This window comes from Astatotilapia calliptera, chromosome 5 (assembly GCF_900246225.1).
Source record: "Astatotilapia calliptera chromosome 5, fAstCal1.2, whole genome shotgun sequence".
NCBI lineage: Eukaryota > Metazoa > Chordata > Actinopteri > Cichliformes > Cichlidae > Astatotilapia > Astatotilapia calliptera.
This window is the reverse complement of record NC_039306.1, coordinates 6366931-6389132: the sequence shown is the minus strand read 5'-3', so window position 1 is coordinate 6389132 and position 22202 is coordinate 6366931. Positions and strand designations below refer to the sequence as shown.

General features: G+C 38.3%; 1 protein-coding gene across 4 annotated transcripts; it reads left to right on the top strand.

Annotated features, from left to right (window-relative positions):
* Positions 1-1988: 1988 nt before the first annotated feature.
* tfap2c (transcription factor AP-2 gamma (activating enhancer binding protein 2 gamma)) lies at positions 1989-13182 on the top strand. 4 transcript variants are annotated; one of them, XM_026166888.1, is made up of 8 exons: positions 1989-2141; positions 6539-7000; positions 7489-7540; positions 8690-8761; positions 9345-9567; positions 10767-10885; positions 12231-12372; positions 12590-13182. In XM_026166888.1, the coding sequence occupies exons 1-8, from the start codon at positions 2112-2114 to the stop codon at positions 12882-12884; spliced, it is 1395 nt and encodes a 464-aa protein (XP_026022673.1). In that variant the 5' UTR covers positions 1989-2111; the 3' UTR covers positions 12885-13182. The 4 variants fall into 4 exon arrangements, with proteins under 4 accessions (XP_026022673.1, XP_026022676.1, XP_026022672.1 ...); XM_026166887.1 differs by lacking the exon at positions 1989-2141 and adding an exon at positions 5922-6002; XM_026166891.1 differs by lacking the exon at positions 8690-8761 and having other exon boundaries at positions 1990-2141.
* Positions 13183-22202: the final 9020 nt, after the last annotated feature.

Here is a 22202-nt window from a genome sequence, read left to right as displayed (position 1 = left end):
TGCTGATACTTGTTTCCTTCATGAATATGCGAAGGAATTTATACCTTTACTGAAATGTGGGGGTTTTTTTTGTTAATGTTCTGTCTCTCACTGTTCAAATAAACCTACCATTGAAATTATAGACTGATCATTTCTTTGTTATTTGGCAAACTCATAAAATTAGCAGGGGTTCAAATATTTTTGTCCCTGACTACAAAGTTAAGGTTTATAAAAACTGGACAAATTGATGGTAATAAAATACTCTGAGAAACCTCTGGTTTCAACAGCTGATATCCAGAACCTGTGAATGTTAAATATGGTCTTTCTTGCTTTGTGATACTCTGTCAGACTTTTACTGCATCCTGAGTTAATGTTTGCCGGGTTTTTCCTTTCTAATTTTCCATATAGGGAAACGCATGATTGGGTTGCAATTAGATGATTGACTTGTGTGATCGAGAAAATGTAAAAAATTTTTTACCTTCAACATTTTATTGGTTGCTTTTAGTGCCATCTGCTATACAGTACTACCTCTGCAACAATCATTCTTACACACACACATATGTGAAAATGGCAATAAAAAGTAATATGCCATGCCAATAAGCTATTTTTCTCACTGCTGAAGTAATCATGGCATGTAATGTAAATACCTAAATAACTTAAATAACTGAAAATTAAGTACCGTAGATGTAATATGTTGAGCTGATCTCTGAATAGGTCCACCCAGAGTAGCTACTTACTCCACAGCCACTACAAAACAGGCTACTACTGCAGTCCTGTGGTAATGAAAAGATGCGGCCCCTAGGTGACAGCACAGGCGCAAGTACCGCGCTGAGATTTTATACTCGGCGTAAAGAAAACAGCATACAAAGGGTGTACAAAGCCTGCTTCTCGTTACACCACAAATGATCAAATTATGGTGGCTAAAACTTTAGAATAACAGAACTGTTTCCATCCAGAGATTTTCCTGGTAGTCTGCTGTTTTCTTTCTTTCACGTTTGGATCACTTAGTGCGGCATTTTATCAAACAAAGCATTCAACACTGATTAGGAAACAAGCATTTTAATTTAGTTGATAGTTATAATAAAGACTTGCGAATGAAAAAAAAATATATTTATTATTTAGGCCTCTTTAGTGGTCATGGGGGACTATAATAAAACGAAATTGGTGTTTTGTTGTGGTTTTTTGGAAAGATATAATAAATACCAACTACACGGAACAATTTATTGTTTGCTTATATTGGTTTGAATTATTTCACCAACACATAACGTCAGATTTGCTAAATTGTAGATTTTTTCCCCCTCCACCCTTAATTTTTGTTTTACTCAAGAACGTAACAACAAAATTTATATATTAGAAGATCTTTATTTTTTAACAGTAGCACACGGTTTTAAATTAAGGTCTTATTGTTGGAATTAAATTAATCTGGGGGAAAATGTGTCATTCCACCATTTTTTAAAAATCGATTAAACAGGTGTCAGACCACAGGTAGACGTCTTCCCCCCTCCCCAGATCAAGATATATCAGCTGCATTCTTAACCACACAGCAAAGACACTTTGATCTGTTCAATAGTTTAAGCTGAAATCTTCTGGAGATCAGATAACAGGGACTATACACCTTAAAAAGCTTCAGTGGCTTTTGAAAGCAGATTCTTGTGGTCACCCCGAGGCGCTGTGGCTTTAGGGCTGGGCTGGAATTGCCTTATCTTGAATTTTCCATACTTCTTTTTTTCCACGTATTCATTAATTTTATCCTCCGTAACTTTATTTTTATTTATTTTTTTTTACACTCAAAACTAGAATACAATGATAAGTTTAACTGTAGTACTGTCTCGGTTATAAGTCTAATTCTGTGCATCATGTTTGTTTTCCTCAGTGTTTTTTTTTTTTTTTTTTAGTCTTTCGTACCAGCTTTCCTCATATTAATAAATTAATGTACACGTTGTTTTACACAAACCGTATATGCAAATTTCCATAAACGGTTTGGCAATAAATTTTGATTTGTCCACTCAGGTGCAGTTCATTAGAGTGCGCATGCGTCCTGCGTTGCAGTCAGGTGAAGTCGGCAATGTAAAACTCATGGTTTCACTCATTCGCTGCAGCTCAGCGGGATTACTGCGACTGGAGCCTTGCAGATGTCTGTACTGGAGAGGATAGACTGGAGGGTGAGTTGGCTGCCTCCTGTATTTTCCTCTTACAGATGATCTAATTTGACCAAGCCTGTATCGTGTTTATCGCTTTTGTTTTATTACTTCCCACCATAACAAGGAGTTAAATTGGGCTGGTGCTGTTCGGGCCCGACACACTCCTCACAGAGCTCGGTAGACGATCAGCCTCACTTCATCTTAATATAGGTTAGCTTAGAGTCCGTTTTTACACCCACACTCTTAAAAATTTGAACAATGAATTCATGCACTTCCACCTCTGTCATTAAATTTAACAAGCCTGACTAATTACAGCTGTAGGGTATAAAATGGCAACTTTCAAATATCACAAGCTTCACAGGGTTTCCCGTAAAAGTCACCTTGCAGATCAGCTCCCTGTTTTGTCAAAAACCACCTTGAAGATCAGGTCCCTGTCAGAAGGCGCAGGCATTGGGAGATTGTTGCGTGCGAGAGGCCACGGAGTGAGCAATAAGGGTGAAAAACTAATGCAAATTGGTTGACATCCTGCTTGAACAGGACGGAGGCCTGTGGATTATCTTTTAACCTTCGCTGATTTAACTAGTAGCTTCCAGTTAAAATAACCTGAATATAGAAGGAATTTAAATTGCACCATGTTTGAGTGAACTACGGCATCAATAATATCCAAGCATATGAAAAGGCTAATGTAAAATGTAAACTTATAATTCTAATGCACTTATTAAAAGACTAAACTTATTCGTTTAATATCTACATCAGTGGAAGACTAACAGAAAAGTAAACTTACGGAGGGTCTTTCTTACACTGATCACTTTAAAAACAGTCTTGTTCAGAGTAGAATAAAAACGTAACCCTAGTTTAGGCTATATTAAGTCAAATTATAGCAATCATAGATCTACTCATAAATATATTTATTGTCTAATTTAATACGTTTGCATTGTGCAAACGTGCGCTCTCGTTAACCTTAAGACTGAGTCCCTCCTTATATAGCCTAAACCTTTACAGCAGCCATTTGGACACGACGTGGTAAGTAACTACAGGTGTTACTAATTACAAAATCTTCATTAATGTCATTAGTAGCGGCTGTGGCTGTACACTGCTTCACGTCAAAATGGTTGCTGCGGAAAAGGGCAGTTACAAATTCGTTTTTATCCCCAGCTTAAGTCGCACGGCGCTATATGCGCTTTTTGAATAACCTGTGATTAATGCCAATAATAACAAGGTTTAACTCATCAGAAACTTTGAGTATTTTCGCTTGAGGCTACTGGATCACAAACCAGTGGAGCTGCTGATGGTTAAAACTGAAATAAAGGATGAAATGATTTTTCAGTAAAATTGCTGATAGGGTACTTTTTCCACCTCTTCAATAGTTTCTGCAAACAGTTTAAGTTATAAATTTTAAATTGAATTTTTTTTTGGGCGGGGGATTACAAGAGTAGATTTTCCGCCCAGTAAAGTTTATATCTTTCTTTCTTTCTTTCTTTCTTTCTTTCTTTCTTTCTTCAGTTACGAACACATATTGGAGCAACTTCAATATTACTGTGATCTCCATTAGGGTTGTTCACTTAGTAGTTTACTCACTTAGTTAGTAGACCTATCAATACAATGCAAATTTTGGGTGTTAAAATCAGTTCATAAACCAGCTTTGAACTATATTTCTTAAGTCTGGGATCAAAGCAAACAGGCAGATCACTAGGCAGAGCTCAGTCATTGGCTTCTGTGACACTTTGAATGTGTCCGGGCACGGATCCATTTTGTCTTCACACCTGACATCAGCTGAGTCGGCTGTCATTAAAATGACAGGCTGAGCATCAGGATTTTTCAAAACCTTACCGGTCGGCCAAGCGTGACTAACTTTCTTAGGTCCGTCCTGTGCCTGTTTCAACACAGAACAACATTTTAAATAGGGCATTTAAAAAAATAAATAAATAAATTGTGCTTGGCATGACAACAAGGCAAAGAGGACAAAAAGGGGCGGACTATCACAGCTGGGTGGAGAGAAGCCACGGGATTTCCGCACGTTAAGTTCACAAATTAAAATCTGACACGTACTGGTTTACGTATCAATTGATAATGCAAAACAAAGTGATAAAATACTAGAGCAGCCTCGGGGTGGCATAATACGATTTGAAGAACTGATAACAGGTGTTATTTTTATATCATGTATTTCCCCCCTCAAAGTCTGTTCTACTTGTCTTTTGATTAAAACCAGAGTTCAAAGAGCCCTCCTTCCGAGATACTATAAAGCTCAACAAAAATTTAAATGAAGTTAAGAAAGGGCTGCTTGCCGAAATCCTTTGAGCTTTAGAGCTTTTTGAGAGAATAATGCGGTTAAGCCCTCGGGCTTATTGCGGTTTGAAACGTACCACTGATATGAAACATCAAAATGTCACGGGCCTGTTGGAATACCTGTTACTGAATTAAGCATACAAACTGTAAGTACGCCTTGTCGTGGGAAAAAGGTGATCTTTAAGATTATAAAATTATCCAGTCGGTCAAAGCATAACCACAAGGTTTTAGGAATAAAAGGGAAACACACAGTAGCTTGGCTCAGTTTCCTATCACTGCATTTATGCGTAGTATGTATGCAGGCCAATAATAATTGACCTACATACTACTGCTACTACCACTAATAATAATAATAATAATAATAATAATAATAATAATAATAATAATAATAATAATAATAGGGTTTTACTTTTAGTGGTGGTGGTTTTAAGAACACGAATGTTAACTTTTGTTTTTTTGTTTTTACCTCAAATTAAGACGTTCTCCTGAAGGCTATTAAAATTAGCAGCTCAAACCGAGCAAAGTGATTGGTCTCTAGAGGCAATACACTGTGTAAAGCCTGCGTATACTACAGTACAAGGTCTCGTCAAGAAGCTCTCATTAACGTACAGCAGTAACTGCAACGTTTTCACAGGTTCTGTCTCGTAGTCGTAATATTTTACATGAGCACATTGTCCTGCAGTTCAGTAAAGTGCAATTTTGTAAATATATAAAACTCAAGAAATCATTTCTTTGATGACTGGCTAACAGATCTCTGCCCAATGAATCGCTTTAAAGCCCAAGAATATAATAATTAAACAGAACACAGTGCCCTGTAAAATTAAAGGTTCAACTACCCATGGGCCCGAGGAGATAAAAGAAGTAAAAATGTTAATGAGAAGCAGCATTTGCTGCAAGACACGAGGAATAGGTAAAAAAAAAAAAAAAAGAGAGAGAGAGGAAAATGGATATAGACTACACTGGGGATGTTTAATCCTTTTAATATTTGACGCCGTGCAAAGACGCGCAACAGACGGACCGAATTTTGATTGGACAATCACCCCGCCAATCAGGATTTTTTATTTTTATTATTTTTTTTTCCAATTCACTGACATCATCGGACAGGGTGACGCCCACTGTAAGTAGCTGTGCAGATATAGTGAAATGCTCATGTTTGCACTGAACAGCACTGTTTTGTCCATAAGAGGGAGTCAAGTTTCTTATGAACCGGTTTCGCCCACTTTCACAACAGAAGTACTGAGCGCCTTGGCAGGAAAGGGGGGAATATTGCCTGACAACGATTATTTTTCTCTCATAGTGGCTGTGGAAACTCATATCTGTAGTTGGATACTCAGTCGGTAGGTCAGTTCGCCCTTCAGCCTTCGCCTACAACTTTGCCTCCTGCTGCAGCTGAAGAATAAGCGGGTTCATGACCACCAGGAAGCTGTTAATTTCTTCATACCTGGATTAACTCGCGGGCTTCTTTCCCCCCTCCCCCATTTTTTTTTCTTTTACACTTTTTTTTTTTTTTTTTAAATTTGCAAGAAAGAGACTTTTTCCTCAGCCAAAATGTTGTGGAAATTAGCCGACAACGTAAAATACGAGGATGACTGTGAGGTGAGTTTCGTAAGAGATGGCCTCCACTAAGTGAGATCAGTGGCACCGAATTTAACGGCAAGAAGTGGGTGCTGACTTTTAATCCTTTGGGTTGAAATAATCACGGTAAAATTTCGGAAGGTGACTCATTAGAAGCAGCATGATGTGCTGCACCAAGGGAGAAAAGTTAGAGTAAAGTTTGGCGAAACAGTGAAAACAGGATGTCGTTGTCAGAGTTAAAGCCGGCTATGATTCCTTATAAAATTAAAGTGGGGTCGTGTTCTTATTATTGTTACTCTATATACAAAATAAAATATGATAATAATAATAATCTGAGACGCTGATTGCTGCTGAGAATATTTGCATATTCTTGCAATAGCCACTAAGTACTAAGAAAAATTCCAAATTAACGGTCTCCGTTATTGTTTTATCCCGTCTAAATCCCATTTTTCAGTAGACATCGTGCCAGCGAATAATCTGACATTTTATCTCCTTGGGTGACAACCTGCCATGTTGTTGGCATCTTTCTCAGCCGCTTTGTCTCCTCCATTCCTTAGGAAAGGCACGATAGTAACAGCAATGGGAACCCACGGCTGCCTCACCTGCCGGCGGTCAGTCAACACCTCTACAGCCCGTCTACTTCCCTCTCACACTCGGCCAGTTCAGACTTCCAGCCCCCTTACTTTCCTCCTCCCTACCAGCCTATCTCGTACCCGCAGTCTAGTGACCCCTACTCTCACCTCGGGGACCCTTTCAACATCAACTCCATACACCAGTCGCCATCGTCGAACCAACAGCAGCCGTGGCCTGGGCGGCAAGGCCAGGAGGGGCTCGGCGCACACGGGAGGAGCGGACTCGCGAGTCAGATCCTAGGCTTGGAGGGAGGCTCGTCAGGGGTTAGGAGGGAAGGGTTCCGCCGACCGGAGCTGCTGTCTCCACACGCTCACAGTCTAGAGTCGTCGGTTATTGGCGATAATATGGGGATGCATGACATGGGACACGGGCTGGATGATGTTCAAGTAAGTGGATTAGATTTATATAATCACTTGACATTATACTTTTGAGGCAGAGGCGCGCAAAGACTGAGGCTTTGTGCTTAAATGGTTGTGTGAATGCAGTCGAAGTAGTGAATATACTGAAAAGTCGTAAATGGATGCATTATAGTGTGTTTTATTGCACTCGCCTGCCATATGGAGATTTAAAATCTCCTAAATGTTAATATAACCAAAGGTCACATATATTCAAAATGCTTCCAAGTTAAAGGTGCGGTAGTAGAAAATATTTCTATTATAAAATGGAACATATTACATTATATGCTTTGCATGAAAGAGACAGATTATGATTACTAATATCAAGAAAATACCCACCTTAGGAAAAAATAGTCTAGCTCAAGCATCTTATCAAAACAGAAAAACAGAAAAAAACAGAAAAAAAAAAAAAAAAAAATCTTATCAAAACAGAGCAATGCATGTGTTTACTTACTGCTGCTTCTTTTCTTTGTTATCAGCAAGTAGACGACCACAGTATAATTATGGCAGATCAGACGGTCATCAAAAAAGGTGAGTTGTGACATTTTATTTATTTTGACTTTTTAACTGTTAGAGCAATTAAAAAAGAAAACTGAAGAGGAATGCTTTTGTACAGCAAAATATGTGGTAATTACTAAAAAATGCTGGACCTTCATTTGTTGAACTCTATATACTTGGAAATGACATACTTCTATAGTGGCATGTCAGGGCACTCAGTGAGAGAGTAAGGAAAGGAGGCGTCTTCTGTTTGTACTTACACTGCATACAATGATAATCCATGCGATGCACTTATTTAAGCCCGATGTGATCCTTAGCCTATTCTGTTGAAGGTGCTTGAATGGATGCCCAGTGGGAAAGAACTGATCCCTTTCATATTCATCAGGCTACAGCTGACATGACATGGAAATTGAGCAATCTCACAAACTGTGTTGACTATGAGTTCCAAAGCTTTGGATCATCTTTAGGCGTGTTAAGCTCGCAATTGCAGCTCTTTTCAGTTCATGTTAGCAGGAAATTATGAGTTGGTCTTGAAGCTGTGTTTGGCTCTGCAGAACCAGCTTTTGGGTGGGTGTGGCATTAGGCTTGCATGTGAAGGACAGTTTAGTAATTTGTTGAGACTTGAACTGTTTTGAGGGAGAAACTTATTCCTGCTGTTTTGTCATCAGGGCTCTATTAAACAGACTTAAAGTGAAAGATGAACCCAAGGAACATCATGTTATTATGAACAGTATGTGGACAGTGGACAAGTAGAAAATATAATTTGCGTAAGTAGAGTTAAGTTTCATTTTAAAATGTAAACGTCACGCCTTAGTTTCTTGTTCATATGTATGTTAAACATCAAAGTAAAATTGATGTTTTTTGATTTGCTGACAATGTCATATTTTGCAGTACAGTCCCAAAGTTTTATTCTTTGAAAGCATGCTAGTAATTATAGGGTTGCTTTGTAATATTGCAATATTACAGTACATAACAAGCAGCACGACATTTGCAGAGTGCAATAAACCAAACAGTCTGCATTTGTTACGTAAATCAGTGATTGCTTATTATACTGTTCCCAGGCTCAAGGGCACGCTATGGGCAATCTAGGGTTTCCACTTGTAAACAATGGCATGTCATTCCCAGTGATTTGCCGGAGAGGAGATTTAAAGCACTGATGTGACTCTGTCATTTCTGTCTCAGTATTAGGACTTCGAGGTGGCAGGAACCTTGATCGCTTACAGAGGACTTATTATCAGGGGGGAATTTTCGCGGGTGAGGATGAAGATAGCTGTTTTGTTTCGTAGTGTGCTGTACTGTTTTGTTTGTCTGTCAGTGCTTTTGTTGTGGGATGACATTTAAAAAAAAATCACAATGTCTAGCTCGATCAAAGACTGTGAGACCAATCAATTCACGGTTCCGAGGTTGTGGCTTAGATGAGTGACGGTCTGTATGTGCGTACCTGTTTGTGGATGGTGTTTGACGTGAGGGCATCATAGCTGTTTAACCATCAGGCATCCGATCTTTCCAAAACCACACATTTCAAAAGGCTTTAGATGTTTTTTTTCTTGTATATTTTGGCACAGCAGAGACTGGCTTTCCTCATTGGAGGAGAGCAGCATACGCATACTTCTGCTCGCTTTTCCGCACAAGACACAGAAAGATCAGAGCTTATGCACATAAACAGGAAACGTACAGATTGGTTTGTCTGATTTATTTTTATTTTTTATGGATCGTAAGTCTGGAATAAAGATTGACAGTAATTAACAAATCTGACTGCCCAACCACAATCTGTTTTTATGTTCTTTTGCACTACTTTAGTATTTAGCTTACAAACATTATTTTCCTCACTCTCCAGGGCCTGTCACTCTGCCTAAAGGAAACGCACTGGGTCTTCCCTTCCAGAAAGAGTCCCTGCTGGGCATGGTGTCAAATCCCACAGAGGTGTTTTGCTCCGTACCAGGCCGTCTTTCCTTGCTGAGCTCTACATCCAAGTACAAGGTTACTGTGGCTGAAGTCCAGAGACGTTTGTCACCCCCAGAATGCCTCAACGCATCGCTCCTGGGAGGCGTTCTACGCAGGTCAGGGCTCGGTCTCATTCCACGTCACAGCTAGACAGTATTCTTTTTCCTTGTGGTTCGTAAAAATCTTTAACATGACATGTGAATACATTTCTATTGATTCACAAAAAATAGGATTAACTAATCCAAAATGATGAAATGAAAATGTTCAAAATTTCTGGTTTCTGCAAACTGTTAAGACTTTTATTATCTCAAAAATAAACCATCATTAAGCTGTGGAAGGCGTGGAGCAAGTGATCTGTAGGCTAAAGCTTAGTAGCCCATGGGAAAGGCTCTTTTTAAAAGCACAGCTTGACTCTGTTGCTCCGGCTCATCATTTTTCCTCTTTTCTTTATTTTTTGCAAGGTTTGTGACATTCTTTGTGTTGTGTGCAATTTTGGGTTCAGTGCTTCCATTGGGGATAGGTTGCGTCAACATTGTTAGTACCTACCTATTGTGTTTGTGTGCCTGTGTACGTGATTGCAAATGTTAAACTGTGCCAGAGCAGTTGACCTTATGGCACACATGGTAGTGCAGCAGTCTGTTGAGGGACTTCGAGGTTACAGTACATGGTTAACACTCCTGACTGGAGCATTTTGTACTTGGAGTGCATGTTTACCACTTCCCATGTGCCTGTATTAATGCTGACATGCACCCACAGACCCACATATACAATCTCTTTTTTTTTTTTTTTTTTTCTTCTTCTTTCTTAAAAGTAGGTCACACAGCAATAGGACTATCGTTAGTAGTGGGACAAGAGGGAGAAGGGGTGGGGGCACTCAAACACACATGTCTCTCCAAAGATGCGCCCCTTCTCACCGACCACTGAGGGGGAGAGCTTGTCTGCCAGTCATGCAGAAAACTGAATTGGCTATGGCAAGTGGAGAGTTCAAGAGCTTCTGAAAATGCATTTATGAGTTATACCTCTCTGCTGTGCTTTTGAGTGGAACATGAATTGTTTCAATATTTTATTTTAGGTCAAGAGAATCTTCTTGTAATTTATTTTCAGAAGTGTTTGAGACTATACACATGAATGTGTATTACACAGGTGTACAGTACATATCTTGTAACTCTTGGTATTTCTTTTAATTTATGGTCTCAAGGGGGATCAAATAAATAGTCATAAATGACACAATAACCTTTTAAAACTCCACTGATAATTTGATGAAAATGTCAAGACAATATGTGAATGACCTCAATTTCTTTTTCTCTTTATACAGAGCCAAGTCAAAAAATGGAGGCCGTTCTCTGAGAGAAAAGCTGGACAAAATTGGGCTTAACCTGCCTGCAGGAAGAAGGAAGGCAGCTAATGTCACTCTACTTACCTCGCTAGTAGAAGGTATGACACATTAGTCATTTGCCCACAGTAAATTCTCGCACTATAATTACGGTTTGCAGTGGCTGGAATGTCGCGTTAGTAGTATGAGAATGTGGGAACGTTAGTGTATTGGCATTGGTATGTGTGTGTTTCACTTCTTGTGGAAAGGGTAACTAAAGGCAATGTAACTGCAACCTTTTTTTTTTTTTTTTTTTTTTTTTTTTTTCCCCCTGTGTTTAATGTGCCAGACTGTCAGCTACACATTATTTGGTGAGTCATAGTGGTTTGGAAAATTTAGCCAAAATTAGGTTGACTGAACTCGTATAGTGTATAAAAGACTGAGATGACCATTTTCCATCTGAAATACTCAAAAGAAACAACAAACCTCAGCACTAATTCTGTTACTCCATTGAGCATGTTGTCTTGTATTACCTAGTGTGCAAAGTCACCTCTGAAACTCAGTTGTGTTAGGGAAAATTAATTGTTCCTGTTGATGGAAAGAATACTACCAGGTCATACAGCCCTGATTTTTATTGTGACTGTTTTCTGTTGCTGTATAGTTTGAATGACAACTGCAGTCATACCTCAGTCAGTGACATTTGATTCTATCATCCCAGTATCACTTTAATCACATTTACCTGCCGCTGGCTATAGAAAGATATTATTTTATTTTTTTCCCTCTCTCACTCCCCACATGCCGAATTTTTATAAATGGGGTGATGATTCTGTGCAGGAAGATGACTGGAGGCCTGTGTTATTTAGAGACCTTCAAAGCTGAATTAAGCCTTGTTATCTTGTGTTCGGCTTGCCAGGAGGGCCAGCTGACCTTAAAGCTTGTGCTTCTGAATAGCTGCCAGCATTTGAAGACTTGTACATGTCTATCAATAAGCGGTGTTGTTGGCATCTCGGGGCCCGTTTTGGTAGCATTTATTCACATAATCCCTTTATGAACATGCAAGTCGAGCCACCCTGAAGACACAAATGTATCAATCTGCATAGCTCTTCTTACCTAGAGTTAGAAGAATGACTGCAGATGATTATTCTGCAGTTCAGCTGCTTCACTTCTTATGCCTTCATGCTTGTGTATATCTGTTTGAAAATGGGACTATTCATGTAATGCTCTTAAACTAGTAAATTGTTCTGCTCCTGGACAGCTTAACAATCTAGTATGTCAAAGGATATGTTGTTATAATATTTGTCTAAAGACTAATATGAATATGTATTAGTAATATATTTATTCACAAGTATTAATTTGTGGTTAGCAATAAAGTTGCAACTTGAGTGTTTTCTTGGATCTACAGAAAACCTGTTTTTGTTTTTGTTTTTTTTCTTATATGTAATATTATCTTTTTCTTTTTTGTCTTAGGTGAAGCTGTTCATTTAGCAAGAGACTTTGGTTATGTGTGTGAGACCGAATTCCCTGCAAAGGCAATTGCTGAATACCTGGGTAGGCCACATGTGGAGCGGAATGAGGCTAACTCGCGCAAGAACATGCTCCTTGCTGCCAAGTAAGTGTATTTTCAATCATTGTTTTAATTTACATGCATTTAAACACCTAGCAAAGTGGGATGTAGCAAGACAACCTTTTTCAAAAGCTGGTTTTAAAGTATTTGATCAATAGAAAGCTGTATTTTCGAAATTATCTGAAGTATTATCCATTTTCCAATTAGGTCACAAATCTGTACATATTTCACATCCTTAGTTATTCTGCTTCTCTACCTACAGGCAAATCTGCAAAGAGTTTACTGATCTGCTCACTCAGGACCGCTCACCTTTGGGCAACGCTAGGCCTGCTCCCATTCTGGAACCTGGAATCCAAGGCTGCCTGACTCACTTCAGTCTCATCACTCATGGCTTTGGCTCTCCAGCCATCTGTGCTGCCATGACCTCGCTTCAGAACTACCTGAATGAAGCGCTCAAACAAGTGGACAAGATGTACCTGAGCTCTGGTAGCGACACCCAGGGATCCTCAGACAGTGGAAGTAAATCTACTGACAAAATGGACAAGCACAGGAAATGAGAGCTTAAAGGAGAATCCCTATGAACCTGAGATTCCCAGAGTCACTTAATCTTGCTGCCCCGACTTCCCTTTTGGACCTTTTTAAAAATCAATATTTGGTATTGTCTTTTTGAGAGCTGCATTTGTGTGTGAATGTGTGTGCTCACACTGTAAATTTATAGTTTGACAGGTTGGGGATTTTTAACAGCCTGTCACAGCAGGCTACAAATCAGTTACTGTTGGCATGCGTGTTGAATGCTCTGGATTTGTCCTAATGGGAGCCCGCTCTGTGAAAGAGTAAAGCCCTTTTCAGACATGGCATGTGTGGCTTCTTCTGTCTGCTAAAGCAACAGGATTGTCATTTAGTGATAGTTCACTTCTATATTAATGTTTGTCTTGCCTTCATTCACACAAACCAGTAAGAGGAGAGCAGCATGGCATATGTTATTTTTCACACGTGCAAAAGATTTGTTTTTGGCAACAAGTCCTGCCATTATGAACTGGTAAGGTTTGTGCATTCAGTTCTCTCTAAATTTGCCACGGACAGCAGGGTCTGTGTGATGCATGCAAGTCGGGGAGAAAAGGAAAAAAGTATACATTTATGTTCATATTGCTGTTTAGCACAGTTGCTATTTGTCATAAGCTAGTGAAACTACAGCCATGACTTTTCCAGAGAGGTTACCAGGGTGTACATTCATACACCAAAGTAATGCGATAAAATACTGTTAAATTCCTAGCAAGGAGTACATGCCTAAAAAGGGGATTAATACATGCCGCATCATGCTAGCCACTATGCAGTTACATACAGTTGCTAGTGGCCTACTGCTATAACCACAGGGCCTGCATTTTGTTGAAGAAGATGAGGGGGAAACAAAATGCATTCTGCGACTATTTTTTCCACCTCCCTTGTCTTTCTCTCTTTTTTTTTTTTTTTTTTTTTTTTTCCCCCCCCTCCCTCATCTTCCCTAGAGGACATCATTTCAAGATGACTTTCTGTGGCTGTGAATTCCTCTCAGTTTTCTCCTTCCTGCTCAGTCTGGGGGCAAATCCACTTATTTCCTGTGTCTCAATTGACTTGCAAAGGACAGTTATGTGTGATGGAAAAATCTTAGTTTTCTTTATTTTTGTGCTTTAGTTGTACCATTAATTCAGAATGGATCCAGTGTTATTGTGTTTTTGTTCATGGGAGTTGATTTGAAGCTAGATGAGAAAAGACAGTTGGTTTTCTCATCTCAGCCTGTGCTCTTTCAGAAACCAAAAACTTTAAAGTGCCCCCATTATGCCAATTTAGAGGCTCATTATTTTATTTTTGTGGTTGTATACTGCTACAGCACATCTCTTCACCCTCTGAAACACTCAGTATTAGTGGCTGCATTAGGTTTTAGTTGACTGCTTTTTTTTTTTTTTTTTTTTTTTTTTTTGAGGGCATGCCAAACTAGCTGCTAGGTGTGCATTATGGCACCATGTTACATAGTGATGTAAATGACAAAAAGAAAAGTCTGGACTTCAAATTATGCATTTCAAGCAGTTTAGCAGCACTGGTTTTTGCAGGAGAGAATAACTCACTTTGATGTGGACTTTGCAAACCCTTTTTCTCATGTGCAAAAATGATTTAACAGACTACATGATAGATAAAATCCCAGAATGCATAGCAGGGGCACTTTGAATTTGCTATGACAGAAGCCTCCTCAGTGTTTGTGGATTACAGGCGTTGCCATGGATCCATTGTTACTCAGTCTTACAACACATACAGTACATAGTCGTGAGAATTTTTGTTTGTTTGCTTTTACTTATTAATTTTTTGTGAACAAGTTATTAAAACAACATCCAAATTGACACTAACCTACCAACAAGCCCACTTCTGCCAGGTTGTGTGTTGGTTGTGAGAATGCGTGCGTAAATGTAAATATTTCTTTTAAAAAATGTTTTTAGAAATTAAATTCCAAGCATAGAATTTTATCCAGTGTCTTGTCCTGGATGTAAATATTTTCTAATTTATGTTGTAATTTAATGGGCTTGTGTAAATAATGGTATCAGTTTGGTGCATAGCTTAACTTTTTATGACGATGTGTTAAACTTTTGTAAATCAGTTAGGTTTTTTTTTTTTTTTTTTTTTTTTTTTTTTTTTTTATAAACTAGACTTTAGAAAGTGGGGATGATATACATTTTTGAAAATGTTTAAAAAAAAAAAAATGCTGTTTTAAAGTTTCAGGAAAAAAATAAATGACAGCCTCAAGCCTGATTTAGTGAGTCAGTAATGTTGCCTAGGCCACACACTTTTTTTTTTTTTCTTTTTCTTAATGGATAGCACTTTTGTTCTGTAGCCTCTTTTTCAGCAATATCACACAGATGATGGTTAAGTCATGTGTTGAAAAACTTTCCTATTAATAAACGGCAAAGAAAATCCCCTACTAAACTAATGAGAACAGTAGCCATCATTATGTGCTCTCACTTAGCTTCACAAATAAGCTGTGTTGCTCAGTAAAAGCACAGACCTCAAAAGTACATCATGTGATGAACAAAGAAGTGCAGCTTAGAGAGGACAAATGGGTTGTTTATGTTAAACTTGGACAACTATTGAATCGACTGTACTAACCGTTCAGCATTCAACGTCTATCCTCTGCAGCTTGCCAATATTTCCTTTACATATGTTTGGAGCAGGTGTGCCATTAAGCCTACTTGCAAGTTTCTTGGGGAATAATGAGATGCAAATTTGTGGCTGCAGCAAAGAATTTAGTTAAGAGAAAAGGAAGTTAGGCAGAACTGTCTACTTGTTTCATCATCACTTGTCTGTTCAGGCCTTGCTAATTTCAGAGGTTCATCTGTTTGTGTTTCACGTAGGTATGAGGGGCCGTACAAACAAATTCATTCTTTCACTCTCACATACATATATTCTTCTTTCACATACATATACTTTCACTCTCACATAGTTTTATTTTAATTTTTATATTTGGATATTTTTATTCTCATGTTTACACATATTTAAAACACACATTGCAATATTGTGCTCTTATAAGTTCTTCAGCAAGCTATCTATGGCGTTATTTTTGTGCCACTATTTTGAGTGCACGTAAAAAGAAGTTTGCAGGTGCAAGTGTTGCAGCTTGAAAGAATGAATTTTGGCTTGTACGGCCCCTCATACGTAGGAGTAACACTTATATGAATCAACATCGAACATATAGCTGAATTGAAAGGTATAACAACGGCACTGAAATGCACAAACATATATGACATCAGTGTTTCTCTTTATGTTTTATATTAGCTTTTGGGGTCAGTGGGTGAAACGAACATTTCCCAAAAACCAAGCCACAGGTTATAAAGGAAGCAGCAGCAGCAACTACCTTGCAGTTAAACAAGTATCAGCCTTTCCCCTCAGAACCTGTTTAACCAGACCTGTCAACGCAGTGGCTCGCTGCCCCCACAGCGGTTGACTTTAACTGCCTTCAGTTACTCGTGTTAGCTTGTGTGCTTGGCCCTGAAAGGGTAGATAATAGGTGGAGGAGGTATGGGTGAAATTTAGCAGAGAGAAAGAGGAAGACTTTTTTTTTTTTTTTTTTTTTTCTTCTTGTGCCTTTGATGACAGGCTGAAAATGGTTGAGGAAGCACTGAGGATTTGATTGGAGGTTGACCTTGTTTCTTTATGCCGTCTCTTTGTCACATCACAAAGTTTGTTTTGGCAGATGTCAGCTGTTAAGTACACACGTCCCATTTGTTTTGTTTGTTTTTTTGGGGGGGGTTTCCCCCCCCCCCCCCCAAATCTTTTATTGTCAGTAGAATCAATTCGAACTGAGCACATTCACAAAGTTGGAGCTGGTCAAATGATCAGCAGAGTTGTTAAACTGACCTGATTTTACATATACAATGATCATATTTTCCGTTTGACATCAGGTGAACGGCTTTGTTTAATTCCTTGTACGTGTTTTTCCAAAACACAGGCAACATCGCAACTGGTCAAACGTTTTCTTCTCAACTGTGAGACCGTGTGAGTAATTCTCTTACGACACGCCTAATGTAGCTGGGAAAAGGAGGCGAGCATAGACTTGTTGCACTTACCTGTTACCTTCACTTCTTTTTCTCTTATGAAAGAAGAGGAACTCATGTACTTTTTTTCTTTCAAAAAATAGATATTAGAGATTATATCTGACATGTTAATATAATCTTCAGACCTCATTAGGATGCCCGAGGCTACTTGTCAACTCCAGATTCACTGAACTGTAGCTGTATTCTATTCCAGCTCTGACTGAATGACCTTTCCATGTAGGTCAAACCAAGTCACAGGATGAAACTGTAAGAGCGGAAAAAAGGCCAAAAAGGAGACAACTTGATGTGATATTTCCCTTTTTTTTTTAAACCTTGTTTGACAATCTTTTTGTTGGTTTTTATTACTTATTAGCCTAACAAGTTGACTGTATGCTCTTACTGTTACAATTTTTTTATAGATTTCTGCCCAACTTGTTTCGAGGACACTTAGAACTTTACAATTACCCTTTTAGTTAACCGCTTCCCTTCCCTGTCTTTGAAATCTGTTGTACATTAAGGCTCATTTGCAGTCAGACTAATCGCTTGCTTGCAGCTCCCAACCACTGAAACCACTTTATGAGTTAAAACATAGCCTTAACGTTCCATGTCATAAGTGACAAGTCACACAGATGAGAGTAGTAGTGTAAATCAGAAATCTGAATTAAAACACGCCTGGCCCTGTAAACACACAACCCAGATGATCATTTTAATATAAAAAAAGTGTCTCTCATTTGGACAAAAATAGGAACAATCCAGTCTTTACATGATTAATAGTGCCATTTTGGTGCCACTGAGGAATAAGAGTAAGGAATGAGGAGCTATATGGAGAGCGAGTTGACTAAAAGTATTAGAGATGATGCATTCTGATAAAAGTTGATGCAACATGGTCTGCATCAGTGCTGGGAAAAGCACAAGAACATACCAGGATAAAATATAAATCATACTGAAGTAAGTGTACTGAATCTGATCTTAACAGCAGAGGAATTACACCTTTAATGAGTTGATGTTGTACTTTAAGGCTAGCCTCAAGTTCTGTGACATTGTTCCGTTCACTGTCGACTCCTCGTTGGAGTAGGGGGTGGGGAGTAAGTTATTTTGTGTTGGAGTCAAACTATTTTTTTATATACTGGTTATAGAAAAAAAATCCCAGAAATACCCATATTAATATGACTAATAGAAACTGACCTTACATATCAGTTTCTCTAGAAAGAAAAAGGCTTCTTATGTTTAGTCCAGACTGAAGATGAATTCTATTTTGTTACTGTATTATTCATTATGACACATGTGGCAACTTACCCAAACAAAATTCAGCTTTTTTTCAATTTAAAATGTTTTGCAAAGATGTGGAATAATGTGTGTATATGCATGTAGTTTTAGTTACTGCAGGGCTCAGTAGAATTCCCCTACAACACACAGGCAGAAGGCAGTTCTTTGTTTCCAGTCTGATAATGTTCTCACTCCTGCAATTTTACTTGTAAATGAAAACAACTGAAAAAATATATTTTGGGAAGAAAGAAAACAGATGGGGTGGGGGCGGGGATGGGGCATATAATGGATAATATATGTGTGTTAGAAAAATGCAGAAAATCAAGAAAAGACCAAAGAAAAACAGAGGCAAATGTGGCCTCTTAAAGTCATCTAGGCCAGCAGTTAGTATTTACTGTACATGATGCGATGGACTGGCCGTTTTAAATTGAAGAGGAAAGTGTAATTAACTGTTGGTCAATGTAAATATATTTAAAACGTAATAGTCGTAAAGCAAATGTGTCTTTGCTTTACTTTCCCGGTATGGCTGAGGAATGTTTGTGTCTACTCCCAGAGTGACTCACTGGCATTAAAGAACACCTGAGTTACAGTAAGTCTGTCAGTATTTGGCTGCTGCGACGCAGTGAACAGTTGTCAAAGACCATGGCTAATTTGTGTATTGACAATAGTCACTGCCTTTTATATGTTCACTGTGTATCTGTTATTATAGCAGCTGTTTTGTTATCCCTAATTCCATAATTATTCCCAAGGCAACCTCTACCTTTTATTTATGAGAAACCTTTTAAAGATGCCAAAGAGGTTCATCTTTCCGTGACAAACCACTTTGGCTAGTAATTGCTGCAAAGGATGTTTATTGCAGTGCGTGGTTGACGGCATTTGAAAACAGCAATAATAATTCTGAGTTGACTCTAAGTATTGAACCAAATAAAGCTGAAAATGAGACATAATGGTTTCTTTATATAATAAGTAGAATCATATATCAAGCTATCCACACTGATCTCAGTTGAGAGGTTTTACATTTGTGAGTGATTGTTTTTGTGCGAAGGTTGGGGGTAGGGTGAAGTTATATTTGGTGGAAAGAAGTTCAATAATGAGAGCATTAAGCAACTATGGTAGGGGGTGAGCTGGGTGTGCGTGCATGCATGCTGTGTGTATGCTGGGGGTAGGAGTGCTGGGGTTTGGGGGGTTGCTGCCTAATCCCTGAGGAAAATGTGGAAGAAATTAATCTAAATTACAAGGATGAAGCTAGTCTGGAGTCTGGGACTGGAAGAGCTACAGAGGAAAGGCGGGTGAGAGGGAGGGAAGAGGGGGACCAACTCTTTCTTTTTTTGTTTTTTTGGTTGATGTTTTCTTGTTATTTTTTTTTCCTTTTTTCCCCCTCATCCTGTGGGAATGAGGTGGTCTGTCTTCCTTCCTCTTTGGCTTGCCACGCAGATGCCCCTCCTTCGCTTGCTCATGAATGGGCCTCTTTCCAATTAGTTAGCATTGTAGCCACTGCCAGTGTGGACAAGATTGTAGAGACCCCTCAGTCCCTGTTCTCATCCTGGTGCTCTCTTCTCACAGACAACAGATGTTTTGGTTTCTCGGGGAATACGTGATTCTTTGCTGGCTTCTCCTAGTGTCAACAGCAAAATGAAGATACTTTGCAATTCTTTTCAACCTGCCACATCTCAGTACTCTCAGAGAGTGGAGAAGAATTAGCTGTAGAAGAGACCTTGATGGTCTCCCACAATTTTATATAAGCTAATTCGTATAAAGAGTCCACCACCAGTAAAAAGCCCTTACTTCTTCCTCATTTACTCGCACACAAAAACAGATAAATTAACACAGGATGGTTGCCGCCACTCATCTATTTAATGAAAAGCATCTGCCGTCTCCCCTTGCTAACCAACATACAGGCAAATCTTGTTCACCTAGGTCTGAGTGCAGTAATCAGAACAAGCTGTTTGGTCAACAAACAAACCTGTAAACACAAAACGTACCAAAGTTTATGCATAGTACTGTTTACCAGTTTACCAGAATCAAAATTCATGACCACAGGGGGTATCGCAACAGGAGATAAGTAGTCTTATTAGTTGCTCAGATGCTTCTTTCTCAAACATTTTTGTGCAGTCCATTAAGTCTACTGTGAATCAATAGAAAACAGAAAAAAATCCCATGAAGCAACATTTGCTGCTTATTGTTGTTACCATTAATGGGATTATGGCTTAGCAGGGATTATTGATTTGTCTCCGTCTCGCTGCTCAGTTCTTCATTGTCACTGACATGCACATGGCTGATTCCCGAGCCCAGAATGAAGTCTGAGAACGCATGGCTGAAATAAAGGATAAGGCCGCAGTAATGGTCACGTTCTCTTCACTGTTCATGACGTCTACGTGTGAGTTCACTAAGCAATTTTCTACTTTCTCTATTTTAGTCTTAAATCCTATTCTTGCTGACCTATTTCTTTGGTCATGTTTTTTCATGCTCTCAATGTTACAACTCTTGTCTAATGATCCTTTTGCCAGCGTTCACTATCAGTCACTAGTCTCCATTTTTTTTAATTCTTTGTAATCTTTCACTGTGGGTTTTAGGGCATCTACAGCGCTCTCACGGTGCTTCACCCAAAGTGTCATTCAGCCATCTGCTCTCTCTGCTCTACCACCACTGCTATCTAGACTTCAGGTTTTCCCGTCACTACCTTCCACTCCCAAATATACTTCCAAATGTGAAGAAAATAATGTATTTATCTTACATTAAACAACAGACAATAGTTTTGTTTGTTTATTTTTGTTAGTAGCTGATGAATTATACAAAGAAAATGCCAAAAGACAATGGAGTTTAAAAGTGCTGTACTCTTAGAGTTGACTGGCCCTATTCTTGTCTGAGAAATTTTACTGGTTTACAATGTTCAGTGATATTTTCATTGGGAGCTCCAACAGTCTTCCAGGTTTGATTGGTTTAAAAAATTGTTTGTGGGGCTGCATTTTGTAAAAAGTAAAGGGTAAACTTTGCAGATGCTTGCAGGTTGCAGTTAAATTTATTTATAATAATAACTAATACTTTGAGCGTAAATGAGCATATTTTATGTGTATTAATGTATTTATTTCTATATTTTGTAATACTTCACAGGCTCTGGCATCTGTCATGCTAGTAATGACAAACTCTTCTGTCATCAAAACTGAATTTAGGCCCATTCACATTATAATTCTTCAGTCAGTTGGGGATGATCATGGCTAATCAGTTGATACAGTTTTTGTTTGTTATCGTTTTATTTTTTAAAAACATTTAAAGATTGACAAGTTTGAGTCTATTGTTATCATTTTAGTATAATATACCTTTGCGAACATATTAATTTGCTGCACATGTTAGCTTTTTGTCCACTCTATGTCTGTGTGTGTCAAGTTAAACTAACAGAGTATCCGGTATACTGCACTACTACACCTTATTTAGCTAATGTAGTGAAAACATGCACATGCTTTCAGTCACAAAGGGAGACTTTATAAAAGTAGCTAGTTCATTCAGGAGTTTGCTTGCAGACACAATAAACCATCTAGATTCTGGTTACTTGAACAATTCAGTAGAAAGATCCAGTACCTGGTGTTTGCCGTGTGTAATAATAACTGCTTGTCTTTACTTCCTGAAGCTGTTTTTTTTTTTTTTTTTTTTTTAATGCGTTAAAATTAATACCATTAATGCTATATTTTGCTATTCACTAGCAATTCACTATCTAGTGCTAACTATTTCTAGGGTGCTTTTCAGTAAAAAAAAAAAGAAAGAAAGAAACGAAGTCAATGAAAAAAGTGAAAGTCCAAGCTGTAAAACTAAAACTGTGATCTGAAAGAGACTGAAACACAAGTAATATGCATCCATCCATCCACCAAAATATTTAAAAATATAAATACAAAATATTTAAACATAATATCTTTAATATCTTTAAACCTAATAATACTAATATTTGTACTGTATAAGAAAAAAAAGATAAACATAACAAATAAAGGAAAACCACAAATCTGAATTAAGAAAATTAAATCCCCCAACTAAATATTAATAGTAGAGGGAAAAAAAGACACA

Coding starts and splice junctions, on each gene's coding strand:
- tfap2c (XM_026166887.1), top strand. CDS start 5,955: ATGTTGTGGAAATTAGCCGACAACGTAAAATACGAGGATGACTGTGAG. Junction 8,762..9,344: donor TCAGGGGGGAATTTTCGCGG/GTGAGGATGAAG, acceptor CTCACTCTCCAG/GGCCTGTCACTCTGCCTAAA. Junction 10,886..12,230: donor ACTTACCTCGCTAGTAGAAG/GTATGACACATT, acceptor TTTTTGTCTTAG/GTGAAGCTGTTCATTTAGCA.